General features: G+C 45.5%; 1 protein-coding gene across 1 annotated transcript; it reads right to left on the bottom strand.

Annotated features, from left to right (window-relative positions):
* Positions 1-3: 3 nt before the first annotated feature.
* Positions 4-26,751, bottom strand: LOC118413376 (U5 small nuclear ribonucleoprotein 200 kDa helicase-like). Its single transcript, XM_035816734.1, has 37 exons — positions 26,571-26,751; positions 25,762-25,925; positions 24,586-24,757; positions 23,969-24,153; positions 23,157-23,319; positions 22,574-22,826; positions 22,060-22,280; positions 14,934-15,051; positions 14,350-14,543; positions 13,823-13,978; positions 13,193-13,422; positions 12,567-12,771; positions 12,136-12,339; positions 11,630-11,815; positions 11,184-11,345; positions 10,295-10,462; positions 10,062-10,172; positions 9,764-9,916; positions 9,539-9,619; positions 9,184-9,374; positions 8,738-8,956; positions 8,120-8,341; positions 7,605-7,794; positions 7,275-7,442; positions 6,588-6,815; positions 6,000-6,191; positions 5,398-5,576; positions 4,946-5,108; positions 4,415-4,576; positions 3,896-4,130; positions 3,494-3,658; positions 3,090-3,355; positions 2,431-2,607; positions 1,985-2,145; positions 1,713-1,794; positions 1,086-1,209; positions 4-872 (listed from the first exon to the last, which is right to left on the bottom strand). Exons 1-37 carry the CDS (start codon positions 26,613-26,615, stop codon positions 754-756), a joined length of 6,414 nt encoding a protein of 2,137 aa, XP_035672627.1. The 5' UTR covers positions 26,616-26,751; the 3' UTR covers positions 4-753.
* Between the last annotated feature and the right edge of the window lie 720 nt (positions 26,752-27,471).

Here is a 27,471-nt window from a genome sequence, read left to right on the forward strand (position 1 = left end):
TTGTCACTGACTCATTTGTTCCTTTATTTATACAAACCAAAAATGGACTGTCAGATGTTAAATCTGACATTTCTACATTCAGTCCTTCACACCTTACAATACACCTCATGACCTGTGAGGCTTACTTTCAGTACTACATTAAGTTGAAATTAATAGCAATGACATGTCATTTGCTTCTCTTTAGAGGCATAAGTACCCACAAGAAAGTTTATACTTTGTCTATACTCACTTTGTTTATTCTTCACATCTTCATGATTTATATTTCAATCAACATGACATAACTGAAGTGTTTGTTTTAAAATCAGCAAGGTAACTATTTACACAGGATACCAGCTTGGACTGCCTTATTATCATGATGTGAAGATGTTATCAGACAGTGCAGGGAACATAGCTTTACAGTCTAAAGAAACTTCACCATGGTTAATGGAATAAATGCCCCAAATCCTGAGCTCTGCACTTGCTTAAGTGTCAATAAATGACTTACAATGTATTCACATCTGCATCATTAGGCAGAATGTAACTACTGTTTATTTGCTCTGTTTTATTAGTCTGGAAATAATAACAGATCCCAACGTTTCTCTACAGCTATGTCATATGAGACAAAGAGATACTATAGCACAATATACATTTGTACATGCACATGTATGTGTACATCTAATGTATCAAGTTTCCTTCCAAGTGAAAAAGTGCTGAGTGAGACAATTGTCCTAATAACAAGCTCAGTACCAGCTGGTAAAACATGTATTTGTGAGACTAGTCCGAGTCACTGTCCATATCGCTGGCCTCTTCCCCGACATTGATGTTGAACTTGTACTCCTGGTCACAGCCCATGTAGGCATCGCTCATGTAGTACAGGGTGTAGGTGTGGGTCCCTGCGAGCAACAAAGTTAAGAGTGATTCTTTTTTGCAAATTCTAAATATATACAAAAAATGGTAAAGCATTTGTGAAACCTGGATGCAGTCAATAAAAGTTTTCATATTTACAGAATTTGAGAATTCTGACAATCCTTTTAAATCATTTGGAGAACAGAGCATTTATTTTTTGTGAAAACGTCTGATGAAGTTACAATGATTCTGATACTAACCTTGAGATGGTGCCACAAAGTCCAGTTTGACCTTGGCCTTGTTCTGCAAGGTCAGCCTCTTGATTGAGATGAGGCTGTTGGACTTGTTGTCGCCGATTACCACCCACCAGCCCTCCTCACGTTTCTACAACAATCACAAAGTAAAACCATTACATGAAAGCACACTCAGAAAATGAATACAGGAGGTCTTCATAACAACTGTGGTTGTGCTATTTCAAAATGCCGGTTTAGACTGAAGCTTAAGTGTGTTCTGTGATATTCCAGTTATGTTCATAATGTAAATGTATGGATTAGTTCAGGACAGATCCAAGGCACAGTACAGCCAGGACCACCCTCATGACTTCCTGTCAGTGTCACCCCAGTCTCTATCTCACTCCAGTACAGGGAGGGTACAGCAGTGGAACGCACTCTGGGGTACTGGTAGTTGGCAGGTTTTCCTTTCACACTTTTCATTTTCTAAGACAATGAACCATGTACAAAATCTAACACAAGATCTGTATGTGATGTAAATTACTATCACAATGTCTCTTGTAGAAGGAAAAAAATTTATGTGGCTATAGCCTTAAAGCACAGGATGAAACAGTCACAGACTATACAGTCATAGATTATAAATATATAATAAAGTACCTGTGGGAAGAATGGAGCCACCACAGGCCCCGCTGCCTCGTCCTCTCTCTCCAGTGTCACCACCATCATCACAGGGGAGCCACTGGGAGACAATCATCAGTTAATGTGTGAGATTCAAGAAATACTAGGAGTAACATATGTCTATGGGCAAACCTTCCAAAACAGTGAGAAAAGATATTAAAAGAACCACTGATGTTAGTTTTTTCAAAACTGTGTTCCCCGACCAATTACTGAAATAGCATTTAACAGTCCAAAGAAAGTGAGGTTAACACCTGTGCAGGTTGTCCTTGTCCATGACTTCGTACGCCAGCTCGATGTTGGGGTAGCGGTTACAGAAGCGCGCCACATCCGCCATCTGGGCATCGCTCATCTGCAGGAGACTGTTCCTGTCCTCGTCTTCCATCTCCATGATGTCAAACACACTCTCGATGCCCTGGGAGAAAAATATACCCTCACCATGAACATGGATCATCTATTAGAGGACTTTTAGTGAAGGACAAACCTGCAGAACTGCAGCAGGGTACTGTTACGTTTCAGACATGCATGTATTTACAGCTCATCAAAATCAATACTGTACAGAACACATTTTCTTCATCTTAATTTTAATTTTTTCTTCATTTACTGAATTGCCCCTGCACTTTCACCACTCTTTAAGGATACACAACACATTCTAACAAGCATGTACTAAAAAGAACACAAAATTCCCTGCAGTACATACGGAGTCAGTGCACTTCTTGATGAGGTCGTTGGAGAAGTGCGGCAGCTGTTTGAGGTAGGAGTCTTTACTCCACATGGCCTGGGTCACCATCTGGGCCAGCTCCATGGCCGCTAGCGCCGGGCTCAACCAACCGTTACTGCTCAGGACGTCCACGCACGCTTGAATCAGTCGGATAGCCTGAACAAATACATGGAAATATTTCATATTGTACAGACAATTTGTAGATGGAAGACGAAGCAAAGTTGATATTCCACCAATCTACAAACATTTCCCAAAATCTGTACTATTGCCCTTGTAAGACAGGGAACAACGGGAAATCAGATTATTGAGTGTGAGCGTACAGACAGGATTAGAATTTCCATTCTTACAGTACAGCTATACTGGTTTAATTTACAGAGGTTTGATTCTAAACAGAAATGATGCCATACCATCTATAGAAAGAGTTGCTCATAAACAAACCAAGCATGTTCACAAGATTAACAAATTACCATAGCTGGGGAAAGAGCATTCTATATCTTACATGAGCTACACTGAAAGAGTACACATTTCCCAATATTGCTTCATTCAATGAAAATGATCGAAGAGACTATTGCACGAGTGAAACAAGCGTACCCACTACTATCCGTGCAGGAGACACATAACTGCACCAGTAAAGTTACCTTAGTGAGAATCTCCTCTGTGTCAGACTGCAGCTCCGCAGACAGCTGCATGCGGGACAGGTGGGCCTGCAGCAGCAGGTTGGTCTTGATGTGGGGGTCGTTGAACTTGGGGTTGGCCAGCTTGTTGGGCAGGCGCGCCGAGAGCTGGCGCAGGACCGAGTCCTCGTGGTGGCGGATGGGGATGCTCTCGTACTCCGCAGCATTGGAGATGATCTCCAGGAGACCGCGAATCTTGGTCTTGGCGTTGAGCGACATGCTGAACAATTCTACAGCATGGGGGGAAACATTTCAAGTTAAATCAGTTGAGGTCAACAACAGAAATTCAGCCAAAATGTAACTGTTTATGACATTGACAGCAAATAACATTGTCTCTATTGTACAAGGACAACTTGCAATGACTGTACCAATGGTGGTGTAGTTGATGTAGTAGTAGGCCGCGATCATGCCCAGGTTGAGCGGCGACACGTCCATTTCATCCTCGATGCTGATGCACTTGGACTTCTCCAGGTCGTTCAAGGTCAGCTCCACCACCTCTGACAGGTGGTCCGACAAGTGGCGGTGAGACACACCTGCAAGGTAAACATGTCGTTTTCATAAGTTTGCAGAACACAACCAACTTTTCGAAATGGTACTATCAGTCTTACCATCTTTTCATTTGTTACCTTCCACAGGGAAGGAACTGCACTTTGATTGCATTTAACAGTATATTCTTTCAGTACAACCAGCACCTTTAACAGCACCCTTTACAGTAACACAAGCACCCTAAACAGAACATTTTACAGTACAACAATCTGACAGAACCTTACCCTGTAAGTTGTAGTAGTTTGGGTTCTGTGTCATCCTGCGGTACAGGAACGTCCATGTAAGGTAGTCCACCGCGTCCTGCTTGTTCTCAATGGTCTTGGTCACGATCTCGGCGTTGAAGTGGTCGTGCATGCAGTGGTCCAGGTGAGACTCCACAGGGAGGGGCTCGTACAGGAACTTCTTAAAGAAGTCCTTCTTGGAGGCAGGGCACATGATGACACACTTCCCATCCTCATCCTGAGCAAGAATGGGAATAAAAAACATGTGTTGTAGAGAATTTTAGGGACATTTGTTGTTTACTGCTCTATTGTCTATCATAAACACATAAACTTGGAAAATTGAAAAGACAACAACCTTGAACCTTGAATACTGTAAAATTATCTAAGAAAGAAGGAACAGGCTTAAAAATTTAAACTTCTTACTGGAAGTTACTTGTAGACCTGCAAGTCCTGCGCAGTAGCACTACAAGGTACACAGAGTTCTGAACTTTTTGTCAGTTATGACAACATAAGCAGACTGACCGTGAGAGGCCTGTTGGCCCGCCCGACCATCTGCAGCACGTCCGTGACAGGATAGTCCACGTAGGCGTGGATCTTTCCGTTGTAGAACTGCGTATCCATGACGACCACCAGGTGGGCCTGCATGCTGATGGCCCAGCACAGGTTACGGGATGCCACCACGACCTGGAGTAATGCAGTTCATGTATGTTTAGTCTTTTATACATACCCAGCACATGTTACAGGAAACCACCACAAACTGGTGGTAACTTTAGTCTTTTATAGATACCCAACTCACCACAATCTAGGGTAATGTGGCACATTCAATCTTTTGTAGGTACCTCCGTGCATCAAATCAACTCTTGTAGACAGGTTCGAAATAAACCACAAAAATCAACACTGATAAAGCAACTTGAGAGCAACAGTGGCTTGAGATCTAGTCTACTTGCTGTATGTAGCACTCCTAGTAACTTGGAGACCCTGGTATTCTGTATGTTCCTTCAGCTTGCAAGCCATTTTTAGGACAATGTTACTGTTCTGAGAATAATCTCTCACCTGAATGGCCCCAGCATCAAACAGCTGTTGGACGATCTTCTTTTCGATGTCGGTGAGACCCTCGTGCATGTACGCCACTCCGTTCACCAGCGTCTCCTTCAGCGTGGCATCCGACACCTTACTCAGGTGAGGTCCAAGGTCATCTTCTGTACAGTGTAGGAATCTACAGCGTGGGAGGGGGGCAGAATATGTTAGGTCATGCAAACCTCTGTCAAGGAGACAGTGAAATTTTCTTCAAGCCAAGAATTCAATCGTACTTTGTTAAAAAAAAGAGTATAACAAAAGCAAAATAATATCTTTTTCTATTTCTATGTCAAAAATGTATCACTCACAGCAAATGCATTGCTTAGTAGTCCTTACTGTAAGACTTTCAGCCAAATTTTTGTACCATTTTCACATAGTACACAAATCAGGTACAATGTCGACTTAACTATGAATGACATTAACAGTACCTTTGTGGTTGCTGGTCAGCTGCAGCGAAGGTCAGGATATCGATGGCGGTGATCCGCGCTTGCTTCCGTGACGGCACGAAGATGATGACGGGCTTCTTGGTGGAATGTTTGAGGATGGCGTGGTACGCCGGTTTGGACATGGCGATCAGTCGTGACGGAGTGTGGGTGATGTTGAAGCCCTGAACAAAAACACATCAATATCATTCTCAACTCAACAACTAGTTGTTGCTGCTAAACAGAGTTTTATACATTTTCATCTTCCTCCCAGTTCCCAGTTCCAGACTTAACATATTCAACTCCCCTTAGACATACTTTGGTAGTAAAATGTTTTAGAATGTGAAGAGACTATGCTACAACAGAACACAAGTTGATATGCTACTTTTTTGCCAAAGCAATATAGACCAATCCTGCATGGCCATGAAAACTAGCAGGTCAATAAACAAAAGAAAGGCTGCATGTCTGTTAAAGGTTTGCAGATCTACTTTTCTATCTAGGGGGATGAAAGGAGAAAATTTGACCCTAGTAGGCTGTATGTATGTATGATGAAGGCGACTGTAAGATGTCATGACTTGAAACTGCCAGTGCCATGTCCTGTCCTGTACCTGTATGTGCAGCTCCAGTGGTACTGGCCGCACGTTGGGGTGGAAGTTGAAGGTGGAGTTGGTGGTGGCTCCCAGCCACTGGGCGATGTCCTTGGCATTGGACAGGGACGAGCTCAGGGCCACGATTCGGATCTGACGCTCAATCTGCGAGGCGATGTAACGCATACGCGAACAGATGACCTCCAACACGGGCTGTTGGGGGAACCAATGGTATGTTTTAGAACAGAATGGAAATTATCACTGATGCTCTATACACAATGTCAATAGTAACCGGTACATGAGGGACAATGAGCTACCTTGATGTGCATAACTTACTTCTTCCCTGGCAAGGTTGTCTTTTGCCTCTAAACATTAATCAAGCGGTTAAGCAGCAGGGAAAATGTTAATGGTGACTGGTTGACCTGTGAACTCTTTGGTATGTATGAGTCTGAGACAAACATTAATTCCCAACTTGCACAAAGAGTAATAAAAAAAGCTCAGATACACCTGAAGTCATTCTTTGCCTGACAACAGAGGGGATGCAGGAGACAATTTCACCATATCTACTGGACTTAAGTTTACAATTTTCACTACGCATAAGACACGCACCCCATTCTCCCCTCCAATCAGATGTGCCTCGTCCACGATGAACAGGTTGACGTTCTGGACGTTCTTGCGCTGTTTCCAGCGGCGTGAGAGCACGTCCCAGCGGTCGGGCGTGCTGATGATGATGTTCCCCTTGGCCAGGAGTTTCAGGTCGGTGCTGGTCTCACCTGTCAGCATCACCACCTTCTTACCCAGCTGCACCTGGAACTTGGCGTACCAGTCGCTGTACACCTGGAATATACAGTTTGACATGACTTAGACCTGAGATGTGAATAGTCAGAAAAAATCTTTACCATCATGTAGGAATAACTGAATGCTTAAGTGTAAACACAGAACTAATGCACAATGAAATAGAGATAAGCAACAAGACTCAAAATATAGAATTAACCATTTTCTATACAGTTTCAAAAGTATTTACAATTATTACATGACAAAAATACTTATGAAATGTGGTTACAAATAAGCCAATACAGTTTCAGGAAGAGAATTGGACTGTGACAAAAATGGAAGGTCAAATGCTAATAAACTTTGACAGAAATCTAACCATATCGTTCTAATTTGTCAGTAACTTTTCCAATACCCTGTAGATATATGCCCCCTTTGCATTGTCTGAAAGCTAATTTTACAGTTTCTATTCTATAAGAAAAGCACTAGACAACAGACACTGTCAGCACGGTCACACCACACTACCTGCTCTGCAAGTGACTCCATGGGTGTCACGTAGACACAGCGCCCCTCTGGGTTCTGTGAGATCAACCGCAGCACGGAGAACTCCCCGCAGATGGTCTTCCCGCTTCCTGTCGGCGCCCCGATGAACACGTTCTCATCTCCGTTGTACACCGCGTTGAAAACTTGCGTCTGATGGAGAGGAAGGAAAGCAGAGATCTTTGTTAATATCAATACAACAACGTACAATTTTGGACCAATATGAACAAATGAACTGCAAAGTTGGTTTCAGATTGAATGCAACCTTTTGAAGGCTGGATATAAGTTTGTTAAGTGCAATTCTACCAGACTGACCTGAATTGGGTTGAAGCAGGGGAACTTGTTCTGGTACAGAGTCTCGTACAGGGAGTTCCGGAGAGCGGACACGGGCAGGGGCTGCAGGTCCAGCAGCTCCGTGGGGGGCGGGTTCTTCTCCGGGAGGATCAGGTGGCGGAACGACACGGGGAGCTGCGTCTCCGACATCAACCAGCGATCCGACACAACTCTGTACGGAACGCAAGTACGCTGTATGAGTGTCCTATTTCCAACCCTATTCCACTAGATATCAAGAGGACATTCATACAGACTTTTACCTGATGATACAAGACTGCATAGAGACATTGTACAAAACACTTTCAACTGATGCGACAAGATTGCATAGGTACATGTACAGAACACAGAGACAAGTACAGAGACAAGATTGCATAGATACATTGTACAGAACACTTTTACCTGATGAGACAAGTTTGCATACTAGGTACATTAAAAAAAACACTTTTATCTGATGTAAGATCAAGAGAGTCTCAGACATAGGTACATTTAGCTCTTACCTGATGAAGTACTGTGGAGGGAGAGGCTCGAACACCGGCACAAAGAACTTGACCATGTGTTCGTCCTGCGCAAACTTGGCCTTGAGCAGGAAGTACTCGTGGTGCAGGATGATCTCGCTGTCCACATCCTCCACCAGGATCCAGAAGGCCTCCGAGTTCCCGTGGACCTTATCGTCCCACTGGAAGTCTGGTGTGATGGTGAGCTCCACCTTCAGGGTGGATCTGGGGGGAGAGAGAACACAGCATTACTAACAGCATAATGATCGTGTCACATTACATGTTCATACTGTCATGTGACCTGGGCAATGGGTCATTCGAACACAAGACAGGGAAATAGTTGAAAATTCAGTCAGTTGCCCTGCACTGCCAATTACAGTAATAAGCTGCATAAAGAACAACACTATTTCAGTGTTTGGAAATTGACTTTGTCATCAAGTTTTAAAAGAAATACAAGGACCTAAGCTACTGATCGAGGAGGATAAAATTGTTATGAAGCCTCGACAGCTAGCTGCACTAACAAAAGCACATGGTACATTCTGCTCCTGTAAAAAGTGAAGGAAACTAAGGTAACCAGCTGATAGGGAATACTTTAATAAAAGCATTTAAGAAGTAAGAGACCTTGTGATTGGCTGGATGTGTGTGGCCAGCTCCAGCTTAGGGAACTGGTGTATGAACTTGTGCAGCGTCTTCCCCATCTTGGGCATGCGGATCAGCTCGCCAATCTCGTTGTGGTTCAGGTCGTAGAAGCGCTCCCATGGGAAGTTCTTCTTCTCGATCTTCCTGACCACCTCCTCCGGAATCTTCCGGAACTGTCGGAGCGGGCACATGGACTGCCACCTAGTGACAAGGGGAAGAACTAAATCAGGAAATGCTGTGGGATGGTCTTCAGGACAATGTTCAGAAGACAATCCATAGGGAGACAGCAATAAGGCAATATTTGCATTAATACCGCTACCACTGAGTGTTTCAGACTCACTATAATAGTAACAGAAAGTATACTGCAAGAAGAACATATCTGTGACATGATCTATATAAGCAGTGATGAGGTAACATCTAACACTCACATCCTCTTGTCAATCATCTTGCAGAGTGCGAGGGCCTTGTCTGCCAGCTGCGCCCAGCCACGGTGGAGCACAATCTCGAAGATCGCTCTCATCAACCGTCCGGCAGACTGCGTCACGTACACCATGTCAGACACCAGCGCGAAACCTTCCAGCTTCAGCTGGGAGATGTAGGCTTGCAAGAGAACATTCACCTGGAATAGACAAACAGTTCTTCTGTCATAACAACCCTCCCACTGCACTTTTCCTATTACATGTACATATAAAAATAATAAAGCCACTCCAAAATCATTTGTATACAGTACAACAAAATAAAAAATTTCGCAAATGACATTTGAGGTGTGGTTTGAACAAGTACCTTGGCACTGGGCTCCTCAATACTCTCCTTGATGGGGATGGGAACTCTCTCCAACATCTTCTGCAGCTCCAACTTCTCTTCCTGCAAAATCATATGTCTATATTAAGAGAGCCCCCTAGCAGTGTCTATCTTAACTGCAACAGGTCTAATGTAAAGGCTTAACTTCATGAGACAAAGAATTGCCGTATTTTAGTACTATAACATCTCACCAGTTTTCTGACTTACCTCCCTCACGGTGATGTTTCGGAACTCGCCAGAAAGCGAGAAGACACGGAACAGCTCGATCTCGCTAAGGGTGGGCTTCAGCAGTTGGTTGTAGGTCGCGATGGTGTCGTGCGTCAGGTAGTAGTAGCTGGCAATGCGCCCCAAGTCTGTCACCTAGGACAACACAATCAAATCAATCAATACAAGGAATACACTGCATGGACCTCTATAGATTTTTAAGAAATAGTGAGGCTAAGCAGTGAAAACTGAAAAAAATGGGTTCATCTGGGTTGGGACATCTGGGTTCATGATCACTGACCTGGAAGTTGCCGGTCTTCTTGTCGTACTTGATCAGGTTGTGTTTGTCCAGCGTGGCGGCCGACGTGTGAATCAGGTCGATACGGCGCTGCTCCAACAATGCGTCGTCCTTCTAAAGGTAAAAAAATCAAAAGAAAAATGATCCAAAACATACAATGAAACCTTTAGCTAAAGGAAAAAGGGCCACAGGAACATCTTCACCTCAGTACTGGAAAAAAGAATCATCTTCCCTACCGTGTCGGAGGAGACGCCGTACAGCGTGGGATTCCGGAGCATACGGATGTACAGGTAGCTGTAGCCCAGCCAATGGACAGCATCCTTCAGATTCTGCACAGTACCCAGCACTACCTCAGCATTCAGGTTGTCTGCCAGCTTGGAGATGAACTGACTTTCCACAGGCAGCTGGAGGAGTAGGAAAACAAAGTGATTCCCTTTGCCAACTATAACTGTGCACTTTGCAGATTGCTAGGGGGTTTCATTATACCCCCCTCACATTAGGCGCGATTTGATCGGACGACGAGTCTGCGAGCTCTAATTTACGAGGAGGCATGGCCCTGATGGCGACGAGGAACTGTCAGAGTTCCCAGTTCCCATCAGGGTCATGCCTCCTCGTAATGTAGAGCTCGCAGACTCGTCGTCCGATCGAATCGCGCCTAATGTGAGGGGGGTATAACTGACACTTCTTTTGGATTTGCTACTGTTTTTCAAAGATCAATCTTCTCTGAACATGTACATTTTGTAAGTTGTGCATGGAACAGCACTTATCGTCATCCAATCCATTCATCCAACCAGGCTTTTAGCTAGGATTTTATCATAGGGGGTCCAAATTTCTTGGGGAGTCGCGGTAAGTGATATAGGCGCAACTATTGTAGGGGGGTCTGGGGGAAATGGTGCATTCTAAGGTATCCTGAGAGGCAAAATTACTGCCAGATAGGTCACAGTAGAAGACTAGTGACATCCCTGTTCCATCAGGATTTCATGCTTGTCAGAGGATCTACTCCCCTATGTAAGGGCGTCTAGTCCGTTCAATTTCTTGCTATTTTGCTATTTTAAGAAAAGTGCATCCAAATGACTCCTTGACACATGCCTGGCTATAAGCCTGCATCCCACCATCCAGCCCTACCTGTTGGTTCTGTAACGACAGGTAGTACTGCAGTTCACTGTGGCTCGTCAGGAGGAGCCCCTCCCCCTTGGTGTCGTACTGCGGGCGGCCGGCACGCCCCAACATCTGCAGGACGTCCAGCGCGCCTAGCTCCACCCAGCGACCTTTCTCCGGACTGTACACCTGAAGTTTACATGTCCAAGATTTAAAGAGTTTTCTTGCATTGGCAAACATTTCAAATACCTTTCTGTACAAGGCATTATTTATATAAATGCCATGGATACAGCATAGTACCAAAAAATGCCTCCATTAGAGGTATTGCCAAAAGCGTATGAGGAAAATGTGTCATTTCCATTCCATTTTCCATTCCATTGTTACCTTTTTTTCAACATTGTTACCTTTTTTTCAACTACCCAACCCTGTATCCAACACAAAACCATGCTGCCCAGTGAGAGAGTTAAACACACCTGTGTGCCCTTGATGATGACAGTGTGAGCAGGAAGGTTGACACCCCAGGCGAGGGTTGCCGTGGAAACCAGGACTTGGATGTGGCGATCAGCAAACAGATCCTCCACCAGCGTACGGTCCACACGCGTCATCCCGGCGTGATGGATGGCGAAACCGTAGGGCAGCAGGTCCTTCAGCTCCTGGTTCTGGAGTTCAACAAGATTTCTCCCTTTCCATCATTGTTTTTCTCTTGACAGATATGCTATTTCTTGATCAATCTCACATGTGTTTGGAGAATCTTAATAAATAAAAAAAATCTCTATCGCCATTTTCAGTATCAGACGTCATATGCAAACAATACGAACATTAAAAGGCTAGCAACAGGGCACTCAAAATACTGCTTTTACGTGTATTAGCAGCAAGACTGTGATAACAAATGTTACATAGTTTATAGAAATGTTTTACAAATGGAAATCCTTATGATAGATATTTCTGTGCACATGAAAGTGTCTATGTCATGCCGTACCTTTGCCTGCTCTGCCTCTGTACGCAACACTTCAGTAGCAGCCGACCCTTCCCGGAGGAAGTGACCCAGCGTGTCCTTTTCCAGACACATGTCGCGGATCGCTCGTGCCGTCTTTCCCGTCTCCTTCCGCGAGTGAACGAACACGAGAACCTGGTTCTTCCCCGCGTGTTCCATCACCTTCTCATACAGGATGTCGTTCATCAACTGAGCAGATGGGAAATAAAATGTGATCAGAACTGAAGCACTCCTAGCAACTTACATCACAACTGCAGGCTTGCATCTGTATCAACTCATCATATCCCCAACCTTGCTGAAACCATTTTCACACCGGCTTGTGGGACATATGATTGTAGCAACACCGAGAAATTAATCATAATTGCATCAGCAAAATTTCTTACTTTTCAACAGTTTAATGTATTACAGACTCCTACCTGGAACCTTTTCACAGCCTTCTTCTCAGTGATACCGATGTACTGTTGTTCCAGCGGCACAGGGCGGAAACTGTTGTCAAAGAAGAACAGCCCCTTGGCGGGGTCCACACGCAGGAACGTGGCCACGTCCTCGTAGTTCGGCAGGGTGGCGCTCAGGCCGACCAATCGGATATCTTCCTGGGTGGTCTCGATACTCCGGATCATTCTAGGATAAAGGTCATGACAAATATTGTTAGCAACAGTAAATTGTATTTGTTATTTCTAGATTGTTTTGTTAGAACATTCAACATGTTTTTAAAATGTGTGGTTTAATGGGCAACAATCCACGTGTGAGTCACAAGGTTCAGTTGATCTTCTATATACCAATACTTATGCTACTCGAAGTGGTTGCAAGTCCTTTGGATGGGACAATATGTCAAAGGCCTCGTGTTTGATTTTTAGAAAAGCCACATTGCATGTTAAAGAATCCACCACATTTATAGCAGCAGTGGTAGATCTCAGTGTGAGTGGATTACACCTATCTGTCTGGTCTTACACAGTCTGTACTAACTGTAACAAACTGGCATATTTCACCCTGAGACTGTTAACTGCCAGTTAGACAAAACAAGCCAACAAAACACCTGTACCTGGCAACAATGCACTCCAGCACCGGCCCTCTCTCGTCGTGCAGAAGGTGGATCTCATCAATGATGAGCAGTCGCACCAGCTGGGTGTACGTCCGCTCCCCAGCCTTCCGCGTGATGATGTCCCACTTCTCCGGCGTACACACGATGACCTGCGAGCCCTGGATCTCCTCTCGACTCAGCTGGTGATCCCCAGTCAGCTCAGACACCGTGATGCCGTAAGACTCCAGTCTCTGTGGAACGCAGGTGTGATTCCATTAATTCAAATCTAGAACTTCTGCATGGAAATGTGCATAAATACAGACATCACACACACACACAGGAATATTCAACGAGCAACCATCTTTTTAATATTTCTTTTGCTTCTTGTTTCTATTCAGCTTCCACAAAGTGTACTCATCTCTTTCCAAGTACACATTGACAACTTACAGCCAAAAAAGTTTGATAATATACACATGTGCTTACATCAATCTATCTGAATTAAAGAATAAAAAAAGACTGCGTTGTCATTACAGTTTTGTAACATTGCTTTTCATGATTTCTTTACTTGAGAGAACTTGTACTAAATTGTACATCAGTAAGTACACATGAGGAATTTTTGTAAGAGTCTAAACCACTTGACATTGCCCTGACCTTGCTGAAGTTGCCAGTCATCTCCTGTACGAGTGACCTCATGGGAGCGATGTAGATGATCTTGAAGGCGTCCACGTTGATGGTCCCGTCACGGTTGATGTGCTTCCCCACCTCTCGCAGGATGGTCAGCAGGGCCACGTTGGTTTTACCCGCGCCCTGATGTCATGTAGGAACAGGTAAGAAAGGAGTTAGTGTCAGGAATGTTCTGATTCAGAATTGAAGCACTCCTAGCAACCTACAGAAAAACTGTAGCCTTTATAAACACACAATACTACTGTATTCAAAAGTTCTTGAAATCATGTTCTTTTTTACTTTAAAAAGTTTGATCAAACAAAGCACACATAAAAGAACCCATTACACTTATTGTGAAAAGCAGGGGGCCTTCCTGGTGTGAGTGGATCAATTAAATCTGTCTGGATAGACAGCTTGTACTCTTAAGTACAAACCTGGTGTGTTACGCTATGAGGCGGTTTACTTGCATGCAATACAAACAAACAAATAAACAAACAAACAAACAAAGAACCTACAGTGGGAGCACACAGGAGCAGGTTCTCATCACTCTCCAGCGAGGCCTTGTACAGTCGGCTCTGGATGCGATTCAGACTCTTGAAGCCCTCGAAAGCCGGCTGTGCGTACTTCGGCAGACGGTCGATGGAAACCAGGGACTCGTCCGACGCAAACGGTTTGGGTTTCAGCGCGGGAACATGGACCTCTTCATATCCTGGAAACAGCAAATAACATATCTTGTTTTTAAGAAGATATGTTAAATTTAAGAGGAACCAATTGCAACAAACAAAAGTCTACATGTAATACATCTTCTTGATGAACAGCAACACATGGGCCAACACAATAAGTCTAATTTGTAAACTTAACTCATACAATGTACCTAACTTCCAGGTACTACCTACAACAAGACGTTTCAATGATTTATTGCTAAGCTACAGATAGAGCATTTGATAAGTCAGTAACCATACAATTGTTTTTTTATCTGCATCACACAAATCTCCCTCCACGTGATTCACCATATACATACATTGTTGGCATACACAACAGCCATCAAGTTAGATCTACATCACATGAACATCCCTCCACACAGGAATATAACCCGTACCTTTGCGCTGTTTGCGGTAGGAGCCGTCCGGTAGCTGACACCGTTTATTTGCCATGAGGTGAGAACCCTGGGTAAAGATCAGGTCCTCCAGGTCCAACACCTGACTTGGCCGCATTGCCTGAAATCAAATGGACGTGTCAATATGCACATCTGCTACTATTCTTGAAACATGGACCTATTAATTTTTTTATAAAAATGTCTTTTATAATAGTATTATAAAAGACATTGTCTCCTGCATCCCCTCTGTTGTCAGTCAGAGAATGACTTCAGGTGTATCTGAGCTTGACACCCCCATGTGCCTCACTTGGTAGCTCCCAAAGTTCAAAGGTCACCGGTTACCCATGGTTCCTCGCGGCGCATGCGCACCAGTCTAATTTTTTGAGCGTTTCTGTCAACCCCCGGTGTTTCCAGCTCCTGAAAATGGGTTCTAAACGCGACAAGGAGCGTGTTAAGAACCGTACGCGGGCTTCTTCGAAGTCTTCAACTGCTGGGCGACACGCTAGAAGCGGCCGAGGAGGCTCGGAGCGGCGTTCCAGCGAGAGACGGCGCGAAGAAGACGGCGCTTCCCCGAGAAGCATGCGCCGACATGTGCGCCGGGGCGGGCGCCATGACAGTCGTCAGCCTTCTTCGTCACCTTCGATGCCGAGATTGAGCGCTGTTCGCGGTCTTTTGGTGGCTGCTGAAGTGCACCAACCGCCGAAGTCTCCCGCTCATGAAGAAGTAGAGCTGCCTTCTACCGTCGAAGTGAGCGAGGAGGAGAAGAATGGCGAAGAGAGCGACGGCGGCGGTGACGGAAAGCGTAGGAAGGATGGCAACAATAATGGCGACATCCCGTCAGAGCCGGAGCTGGTTGATGCTAGCGGCGTACGTATTACTGCCTTGGAGAATAATTTTTCATTACTTTCAGAGAAGCTAGATGGGCTCCAAGAGCTGATGATGTCGCAGTTTTCACAGCCGAAGAAACGGCGGTCTTCGTCTCCAACGGGGTCTGCGCCGGGGAAGCGGCGGCGGCGACATGACCAGCGGTCCCCAGCTCGAGTCGAGACGGAGGAAGAAAGTGTGTCGGACGTCTCGGAGGGCGGGCAGTCGGCATGGAAGCCGTTCGACCCGACGAACAAGACCGTCAAGCACCCTTGGGTTGCTGACGACAACGTGTTGGAGGAGACGGAGAAATACTTCAAGCACAGCAAGCAGTGTCGCGGGGCTGATCTAGAGGCTTGGCAACAGAAGTACAACTTGCCAGACAACGCCCCATCAACGATGGTAGTACCGGCCTTCAACGAGAACGTGTCCAGGGCCGTTCTGGAGAATGACAAGAAACAAGGTGATGTGATTGTTTCTCACGATAAATCTCTCAAGTCGGTGCATACCAATCTAGTGCAAGTTGGAACTCCATTGATCAATCTCTGGCAGTTAATCCAGCGTTCCAGTAAGGATAGTTTGAGGAACTGCAGCTGGACATGATAGATTGTGTTGGCACAGCTCTGTTACTCCTGGGTTCAGCCCATTCTCAACTAGCTTTCACACGCCGTTCTTTTATTGCCGAGTCTTCTCAGAAGACCTTCAGGGATCTGTTCCGGACCCCGTCAGAGGACAACAACTTCCTGTTCCCGCCTGATCTGGGAACTAAGGCAAAGGATTTGTCTTCGGAGAGCAAGGTGCTCTCTGGCATGCTGACACAGGCAGAGAAGAAACAGACCAGCTCGAGACGAGGTGGTCGTCGTACCAACTACAGAACGGCAGGGGGCGGCAACAGAGGTTATCGCTACAACTACATGCCGAGGCCGAACTACAGTAGGCCAAACTACGGCGGGTCTCGCCAGTACTACAACAAGAGTTCGTCCCAGTCTTTTCAGAAGCAGGGGGACGGGAAGAAGTCAGACAAGTAGAAGTTTCATCCTTGACAAGAGAAGCACTTCGGCGTTCGACCGACCTTCAACCTGTACCCGACGACTCTCAGCTACTTCACGGGGGCAGGCTAGTCCACTTCCTGCAGCAGTGGAAGCAGGTGACTTCAGACCCCTGGATTCTACAATGCGTTACGGGGTACAGGTTGGAGTTTGCGACAACGCCGCCAGTACAACAGAGAATTCCACACTGCAGACCAAGAAGCCCAGAGCAGGTGGAAGTCCTCAGCGAGGAGGTAAGAACTCTACTTACCAAGGGTGCGATAGAGGAGGTTGTCTACAACCGCACCCAGTTTGTTTCAACTTTGTTCACAGTACCAAAGAAGACGGGAGGTTTGCGACCCGTTATCAACCTCAAGCCACTAAACAAGTTTCTACAGGTTCGACACTTCAAGATGGAGAGTCTAGCCGTTCTGAAAGATCTCATCCAGCCAGGGGATTATATGGGAAAGATCGACCTGAGAGATGCGTATTTCACCATCCCAGTAGACGTGGGCAGCCGCAGATTCCTGACGTTCCAGTGGCGAGGTCGTCTGTACCAGTTCCGCTGCGTCCCGTTTGGGATGTCGAGCGCCCCAAGAGTGTTCACGAAGGTACTGAAGGTGCCCGTCGCACTTCTGAGAAGACGTGGTTTCCGTCTGATCGTCTACCTGGACGACATCCTGATGTTTGGCCGATCCAGGGAAGAGTGCAGAGAAGCACTGATGGCAGCGCTGGAAGTACTGTCACAGCTAGGCTTCGTTCCGAACAGAGAGAAGTCAGTGTTGGAGCCAACACAACGCATCACCTTCCTAGGGTCAGGCGTAGATTCGTCACGAATGGTAACTTTTCTTCCCGACAACAAGTTGCGGGAGTTACAACAGCTGGCGGACACTACCCTGTCTGCAGTCGTGCCCGTCTCAGCGAGAGAGTTGGCGAGTCTGATAGGGAAGCTGCAAGCCACAACAGGGTCAGTTTGGCACGCTCCACTTCACTTCAGAAGTCTTCAACGCCTGCTCATCACAGTTCTCCGAGTGACAAGAGGAGACTGGGGGCATCCAGTGCCGCTGACAGAGGCAGCGCGAGAAGACTTAAGGTGGTGGAGAGACCTTCTTCCAGACCACAACAGCCGCCCAATCCTTTTGCCCACAGCGGACATGGTTGTGGAGACAGATGCGTCTACTGTCGGATGGGGCGGATTCTGCAACGGCATCCACACAGGAGGTCGCTGGTCTGCAGAGGAGAAGACAGCACACATAAACGTGTTGGAACTGCAGGCTGCATCCATGGCAGTTCAGGCTTTCTGCAGAGACATGGAAAGCGGACACATCAGAGTTCGCTCCGACAACTCTACGGTGGTGGCATATCTAAATCATCTGGGAGGCACAAGGTCTCTAGACTTGCTGAACGTGACCTTGGATCTGTGGCAGTGGTGCACAGACAGGAACCTGTCCATTTCAGCAGTGCACATCCCAGGCAAGGAGAATGTGCGAGCGGACTTCAGTTCTCGACATTTCTTCGTGGCCACAGAATGGACTCTGGACCGGCATACGTTCCTGAGTCTGCAGGCGAAGTTTCCACTACTCTCCAAGGGGGTGGATCTGTTCGCGTCCCGAACCAACCGTCAGCTACCTCAGTACGTTTCCTGGCACCCAGAGCCAGAAGCAGTGGGGACGGACGCCTTCACGGTGAGCTGGAGCAGGTGGGAACTGCCGTATGCCTTCCCTCCTTTCCTTCTGGTCGCACGGACACTCAGGAAAGTCCAGTTAGACGAGACTCATCTGCTTCTCATAGCTCCGGTGTGGGAAACAGCTTGCTGGTATCCAGTTCTTCTAGAGATGTTGGTCGAGGAACCAGTTCTGTTACCTCGTCACAAGCACCTTCTCACGCAGCCGGAGTCCGGCAGAGCGCACCCAGAGGGGGACAAGCTTCGTCTAGCCGCATGGCATGTTTGCGGAGACAACATTCTGAGTACGGCATTTCGCCGGGAGTCAGTAAGATATTACTGGCCTCCTGGAGACCAGGCACACAGAAGCTCTACACAGCAGCCTGGGAAAAGTGGAACAGCTGGTGTGGTGAAAGGAACATTGATCCGGTTTCAGCACCTGTGAGTGAAGTTCTAGATTTTTTGCTGTCCTTATTTGACAAGGGTCTACAATATAGGACCTTGAATGTTTATAGGTCCGCCATTTCAACAACTCACCTTCCGGTGGAAGGTTTACCTTTAGGTTCTCATGCTTTAGTGAAAAGATTCATGAAAGGAGTGTTTGAACTACGACCAGCCTTACCGAAGTATCAGTATACTTGGAACGTGAGTAGAGTTCTAAGTTTATTAAAGTCCTGGTCACCGGCAAGAACTTTGTCGCTCAAGCAACTTACTTTGAAATTGGTTATGCTGATAGCATTGGTGTCTGCAGGCAGGGAACAATCCCTCTCCTTGCTGGATGTTAGATACAAGAAGAAGACCTCGGATGGAGTATGTTTCACCATTAACAGGTTATCAAAGACTTCTAGGCCTGGCAGAGTGACACATGACATTGTTCTACCTAGTTTTCCACGGGACAAAAGAATTTGTCCTGTCTTCTATTTGAAGGAATATGTTTCTAGAACTAGAAGTTTTCGTTTGTGTGACAGTTTTTTGTTTCGGGCAATGGTGGAACCTCATCAAGCGGTTGGCTCTACCACCATTGCCCGGTGGCTAAAGTTAGTCCTCCAGGAGGCAGGGGTGGACACTAACAAGTTTACGGGCCACTCAACAAGGAGTGCAGCTGTCTCAGCTGCGGCATTAAGGGGAGTTTCAGCCAAGGACATAATGAAAATGGCAAACTGGTCTACTTCATCTACGTTCGAGAAGTTCTACAGGAAACCTGTCAAGTCTTGCAACTTTGGCCGTAAGATCCTGGCCTCAGGCTACGAAGTCACCTGAAGTCATTCTCTGACTGACAACAGAGGGGATGCAGGAGACAATTACAAATTGTACTAACCTGTGCAGGACAGGTGTAATTGTCCTTGCATCCCTCGTTGTCAGGCAGACGCCCACCCGGAGAGAGGCGGAATTCTACATGTTCTTGTGAAGTCCCTCCCAACACTACATCGGCCAGGAGTTCTGCAAACAGTAGACTGGTGCGCATGCGCCGCGAGAAACCATGGGTAACCGGTGACCTTTGAACTTTGGGAGCTACCAAGTGAGGCACATGGGGGTGTCAAGCTCAGATACACCTGAAGTCATTCTCTGCCTGACAACGAGGGATGCAAGGACAATTACACCTGTCCTGCACAGGTTAGTACAATTTGTAATTTTTGCCTTGCATGGAAGGTATCATAGTGAGCTTTGTGGGAAGTATCAACTTAAAAAGCCGCAAGTATAACATTTATAACTTACAACAGAACAATGCTGTGATACATGAATTACAGTGAAACCTGCCTTAGGGGTCACCTGAGTATAGGGGCCACCTGGCCATTGCGGTCACTTTTTGTCGGTCCCTTGGATTTTTCCCATTGACGTAAGCATTAAGAAATAGTCTATAGCGGTCACCTGTCGAATGCGGTCGCGGCCAGCCGATTTTCAGTCCGGCCGCTATGCCAACACTGCCGATAGCGGTCACCGGCGCAACTGGCCGGCCGCGTTACGCCGCGCTAAACCCACGCGGGGTTCACTTTTTTTCAATTTCTGCACTACATCAGCAAAATGTAGGCTCAACTTGGACGATTTACGAAGGAAACATTGAATAAAGAAACATTTTACAAAATTATGTGATTTTATGCGAAGTTTTTCCACCAAAGTGTTGTTGGAGTTTTTCTCGTCTCGGACTCTTTGCACTCTACCCTTCTCTACATCGTCATTTCTGTGCAGACTGAAAGAATATATGGACAGATTTTACAAGTAGACCGTCCGTTCATGTATCTGATGTTATAGGCTCTTGAAATCCATGTGCGATGGTCTAATTTTCGTATTCCGCGGGCCAAAAATATCGGAATTGTATTTGCGTAAATTTTCCAAGATGGCGCCGCCTCAGAAAATAAACAAGGTCAATAGGGGTCAGTGGACGACTCCATTTTTGCCAAGGTAAAATGTGGGAACAACAATTCTGATTTATAGCACAAAATACGGTGATTATGGTATAAAAACGATAAGAATCAATTAAATCAATGTTATTTATGTAAGAACTAGACGAAGTTGGATTTTTGTCAAAGAAATAAGCCTACGTAGAGACAGTTTTATTTCGACGTGACCACCTTGGCATAATGGCGCATGCAGACAAGTCAAGCCAAGGAGGTTGAACCCTCTTTCAACCTCCTTGGTCAAGCCAAGCCTTCCTGAACAAGTGAAAGTTTTTGTGGCGTTTTGATGTTTAGAAATGATTATGAACTTGTTATCAGCAGTGATTGAACGTCTAATTTTTGCCGGCAACTAGCGGAATTTACACGATTTGTCTATTCGATTGGCAAAGCTGCCGGAGACGCGCGCTGTGACCCAAGCTCAGAAAGTCAGATAGAGGAACAAAGGAAAATGGCGGCGCTGACTTCGTGTTCAGACAAGAGAACCAAGCAAATGTCTGTCAGTTTTGACTCAGAAATACGATGTCGAAGGCTTCGACTCCCGAGGGACACGCATTGACGTTGGTCATTCGGCGCTCCGAGAACGGCAATTCCCCCCGTCAACTAGCGGCTGATTTCGGAGCAGGTGTCGGTCGGACTCAGATTAGTGTTAATGTCTAAATTATAGTACACTGTCTTCTAAATCTAATGTCATGATTGCCATACATTTTGACTATACAGAAATAAGGGAGCAGCTACAGTGCTGTAGCAGTAGTAGTAATACAAATCTATTTGATTAAACTGTTTGTTTTAAACTCATATTTAGTTTAAATGTATAACCTTAATAATATTGTCAATAAATACTCAGTATCTCAACGGAAGCTGAATGCCTTGTCACTTATTGCTTGTGGTGAAATGTACCTTTTTGGCTATACTGCCTATAGGGGCCACCTGCCCATAGGGGCCAAATTTGGTCAGTCCCTTGAGTGACCCCTATAGACAGGTTTCACTGTACATGTTTACATATAAAAACATTCTTGTGCATCAGCAGTAGTATTGTACTGTACTTTTATATAAATGTACAAACTCTACTTTAGGGTTCTCACCAGAGCAGTTGACCATAGGGCCTCTTATGGTAATATTGCAATTTGTATCCCCCACGCTGTGATATTGGCTCCTGTCCTAGGCTCCTTATTTCTTACCTCTGGGATGTCATCCACTTGCATGGCCTCCAGCTCCCCCTCTACGCGGGTCTGACGGGCCGCCGCACGCCGTGCACGCTCCTCCTGCACCAGGTCACCCTTCTCCTCCTCTTGGAGGGCGTGCAAGATGGCGGCCAGCTCCGTGTCGCTCTCCATCTTATCCACGATACGCTGTCGCTCCGCCTCGCTCTGTGCCGCAGCCAGCATGGTGCAATACAGGACTGAACAGTACAAACAGCTCATGAGTACATGTACAGTTTGTACAGACTACTGACAGTTTTTAACCACTTGCCACCATCTTATTCTAAAGGTATTTCTTCATCTAAAAATCAAGACAAAGGAAATAGGTGTGTTGTCCTTCGTAACTGTTTCCACTGCATACCTGAACAACAAAAACCTCCTTTCCACGCAAAATTAAATCCCCATGCAAAAGAAGCTACTGTATCTCCTGGTGCTTGGAAGAAACAGTAAAAGGTGAAGATACAAAAGTTGCACAGAAAAGACAGAGACTCACTCATGAAGCGATACTGCCGCAGCACTTTGATGAAGTCGAACTGGTCGAACCCGAGGAGGCGCACCAGCTGGTTCTCGCAGTCGTGGTTGTCCGACGCCGTCTTCAGGATCTCCAGGATCTCCTCTGCGCGTTTCTGCGAGACGATCGGGTCGTCGTAGATCTTGCCGAGCTGGCGCTGCAGCCAGTAGGCATCGATGTCGCGAGGGTGGAGGTCCTTGTTCCCCTTGCCATGGTCTTTACTCTCCGTCAGGCCCTACCGAACAGAAATTCAAAACACCTTCAGCATTAAAAGCAATTTCACACATCTATGTATGTCAGGATGATGACGTTGATCAAGAGGAACACATCTGGAGTTTTTCATATAATCTACAAGGTCCTTTTTAACTTCCTGCCAACAATACATGATAAAGTAATCATACCCTATAGTGCCAAGGAAGCAGTTTTCAAGTTGCATGCAAATGCCTTAGCTCTAATTCTAAATCACAAATTACATCATACTATTCTAGCATGAAGTGAATGGCAGTACAATCCACGAGTACCGCCACTCAATAGCAAGTGCTAGACAGAACACAGGATGTTTCACCTCGGCCTTGAGTGTCCCGGTGATCTCTGCCTCCTCTCCCTCCTCATCATCATCAGACTGGGCATCCCGAACCTCGCCGTACACATCGTCATCATCCTCCTCCTCATCCGACTCAAACTGGACATTCACACCAAGGGTCTCGTCTATGTTCTCTTCAATCGGCCTGACATGAAACAAAGCCTGCATGTTAGTTATCTGTAACTCAGACTCAAACTGGACGTTCACACCAAGGGTCTCGTCTATGTTCTCTTCAATCGGCCTGACAGAAAACAAAGCTTGCACGTTAGTTATCTGTAACTACTTGATTTGAAACAGGCAACTGAAGGCATTTCGCACCATTTGCTTTCAGTACTAGTATAAAGCTGTGTACCAAAATTTTGTTAAAGAATTAAACCATCTTGATTTCTGAAAGTTAGGGGGAAATGTAACAAGTCCCTTTTCTGGTTGTATTTTTCTACAGAAGGGGACAAGGGCTTTATGTCTCATGCTCTGGCCATGCACGCCTTTCCATAGGGAGCAGATTTTCTGATTAGAGAAGTAGAATAAAATTCTGATTGCCTTGGGATGCTGCTGGTACTAGTCCACAGTCTTCAACTGTGACAAGTCTGACAGTGATTTTGATCCTCCAGATACCTTAAATTCCCCATTTTAACTTCAAATTCTCTAAAACTCCACATGTTGAAGGGGGAATCCGTCCTTCCAAACCATCTCCTCCCCCTTGTTGCTCTATTCCCTCACAATGTTCCCCCATGTAATTTTTCCAAGAAACCCCCCAGAAAGGGAGAACTACTGGTAACTACTACTGCGCCCACCGTTGCTCCTTGTCCCCTCCGTAATCCGTGATTTTCTTGCAGAGGTTCACGATGAGCGCGTAACGTGACTCCTCCATGGATCCCAGCAGGAGCTCCACTTCCTTCCGCCTGTCCTTCTCTTTCATTCTGTCGTTCTTCAGACTGGCCAGAACCTCGTCTGCAGCTCCACATAGGACATCACGGGGCTGGGGGAGGGGGGTAGTAAGGGTATCATGTGAACTTCTGATGACAGGCATATGCTTACTGCTTACTGCTTAATATAAAATAAAATATCCTACATTTTAATCTACATAGGAGTGTTATCAACTTGTAAAATAGCCACAGGTCTAGCAATAGAAATTCAATTTTCTTGTTGAACCACTTTCAGCACATTAACCATTTAATAGTGATTTATATATTAAGATTAAGAAGATATCCAAGCTTACAGTGGTGTACAAGTGCAATTGATGATTATGGATAGTGATGTCAAAATCACAGCATGAGTCCTCTCACAGTCTAATACTTAGTAGCATAATGTGACCTTCTACCTGCCGAGATGACCTTAATAAGCCAAATTTCCCAGTTGTTACACGAGAGTACTCCGCAGCAGGGAGTAAGGAAAACAGGTATGTTCCTACCTGGTCTCCAAGGGCGTCCTGGATAACACTGAGAATCATCTCGTACGTTTGTCGCGTCTCCTGCGTCTTGGGGCGGTACACGATACCGACCATGTCCTCGATCCCCTCCGACAGCAGCGTCATCCCCTTCATCTTCTTCACGTCATACTGGTCCTCGTCACGCTTCTTTCGCCTGCACAACATGACGAGGGAAAAATGGTGAGGTTACTAAAACATATTTGTACAAAAATAAGCCAACCACACATGATTGGAGATAAAGAAATTGGTTATTTCAATGAAGTTAGTGTGTCCTGCATTTAGACTTAATTAGAGTTGGATATGACAATAGAACTTTTATAGAAGACATTGTGGAACATATTTCAATGCATTGCAACGTCATAAAAACGAACTGGAGAAAGAGAAAGTTGAACAAAGTCTTCTTTGGTACACAATCAATTTTCTTTCATTCTTCTGCAGAAGTTTCAACAACTTGTCAGTCATCTTTATCGGTACAAAGGACAAAAACTTTGTTCCCCAATCAGGAAATGGTTACCAGTTGATGAATGCCACTGCATGAAGGGTTTGCCACAGACTATTTTTTGCGGTGATTTCATTTCCCAAAGAGGAGAAAATGGAGTGATTGTGGTGGTTATAAGTTTGAGGTAGTGCTATAGTCACATACTGTGCAGTAATGGAAACACCAGCAGCGGTTTTGAGTTTGCATTAAAGAAGTGACTGTGAAAGCTGCAAACATGAAACCACCGCCCAAATATAAAGAATTATGGTTTAGAGTGGAATTCCCTACCTGACACGGTGGTAATTGCTCCTACCATTGAGTCCTTCCGAGATGGTGTATTGTAATACATTTGTTTTGTAAAGAAGGCACAATTCAGCCTTTGGCTGCCACGCCGTTCTGACAAATAAACCATTTGATTGATTGATTGATTGATTCCGTGCCAGGCAGGAGGCCTGCCCGCCTTAACCTGGGACCTCTACTCACCCCCGCCCCATACGTTGCCCCTCGCAGGGCTATTTGTGGTATTGATGACGATGATGATGATATAAATCCATAATTGAATACTAGTACGTGTATGCATGCAGTATTGAAACTTCATGGCAAAATTATGGCAACAAGCTCAATAAATATGCCTCCATCCAAGAGGTGTTGCAAAAATTATAGATTATGAAGCTACACACTTGGCCTTTCGTTCCTCCATGAGCGGTGGTTTGGTGCGCTGGTAGCGGTCACCCATGCGGCTCTCCTGCATTTTCCCCACCAGGGACATAACCTCACCTGTCGCCTCATCGCGACTTCTGCGGTCAATCAGCGACCGGTCGGCTTGGAGAACAAGGTTGGAGTTCTGAAAATAAGAGTATGATTGCATAAGTTTTTTTTTTAGTCTTTGACTTCTTTCATGGCCGCGTGGCGCGTTGGTATACCCGATCCCTCGATCTCGGACGGTCCGGACAGTGCTTGGATGGGAGACCAACCAAGGACGTCCGGATTGCTGTAGCCTCACGAAGCTTTCCACGAAATCGTCTTCCGGGAGGGACGTAAAACGGGGGTCCCGTGCTCGAGGAGGTGCCTCGACCACGTTAATCAGCCTCATTACTCATAATGGGTACCTACTGGCTGGCAAAATACACCTGGTGATTATAATTTTCATGCAGGAATAACTTTCACGAACTACAGATACATCTCGTTTCAAAAGTTTACTTTCAACAGGCGCACATCCTACATCTCAGTAAGTTAGTTTGTATGAATTTTTGAAAGGACATGTTGAAGCGTGTGGAAACACTCTTCCAAGTTAACCTGCCCCCCTCCCCCTTACGATCATGCGACACACACAACAAAACACGTTTTCACGTGTCAAGAAAGTCATATCAAACTGGCAAAACTTGAGGAAACAAAGAAAAATTAAAGCAATCTGGCCATAGAAAATATGTTTATCTATTATCTGGTGAGCTTACAGTGTTGCAGGGTATTGATAAGTGTCATTTCTTACCGCTTTGTACTCGTACTGAAGCGAACGAGCCGAAGCGTCCGCCATGATGCCTTCCCTGTCGTCGACCAAGCGTCGTCTTCTCGCGAGAGATTGCGGACTTCAACGTGATCGTTTTTCTAATCTGTACTTTTTCTTATCGTCGCTAGGGAGCGCTTATGGATCTCATGCAAACCACCACTGCAGAAAATTGATTTCTGTATATAATATTGAAGAAGGACTCTGAAAAAGTAGAAATTCAAAACAACTGGAAAGCCAAAATACCATAATGTCTAAAGTTTGATTGTTAACGGAAATTGAAAACTCTATCCTACTCTACTCCACTCCACTTGAGGGTCCAATGCTTGTTACGAGTTATTTCAATAATTGTTGCCGACCCACTCTATTAAATTCACGTTATCAGTATATTGTTTGTGAAGCGTTATTGGACGTTTTAATTCTATGTAACGTTAATACATTATTTGTTATCCAGAATTCATTATAAATTATTATTGAATGAATGAATTATTGAGACATTCATCATTATTAGTGACGAGTAGACCTGCGGAGGCAATGTCAGATATCAAACCCTCGAGCTTGGACATGAAACTCCTAAACACTCTGGAGACAAGACGATATAATTGTCACCGGCCCCACATCTCTCAGCTTTGACGCAAAAGTTCTGCCGCTAACGTTACATGTGAAAAGGTGATCCTGCAGAATGCTTGAAGAGCTTCAAAGGTTACTTAAGAATTGTGTGGATCCCCCCATGCAGACCCTCCCACTATACTAAACTCTAGATCCCTATACTTTAGTTTACTTTATTCTATGCTATTACTCTACACTAGATCTACACTACACAAAGCATCTCTTCCTAGCAGAAAATGAGCTTTCTAGGAATTATAACGGGTCCGTTATGGTGAAT

Source organism: Branchiostoma floridae, chromosome 4 (genome assembly GCF_000003815.2).
Source record: "Branchiostoma floridae strain S238N-H82 chromosome 4, Bfl_VNyyK, whole genome shotgun sequence".
NCBI classification, from domain to species: Eukaryota; Metazoa; Chordata; class Leptocardii; order Amphioxiformes; family Branchiostomatidae; genus Branchiostoma; species Branchiostoma floridae.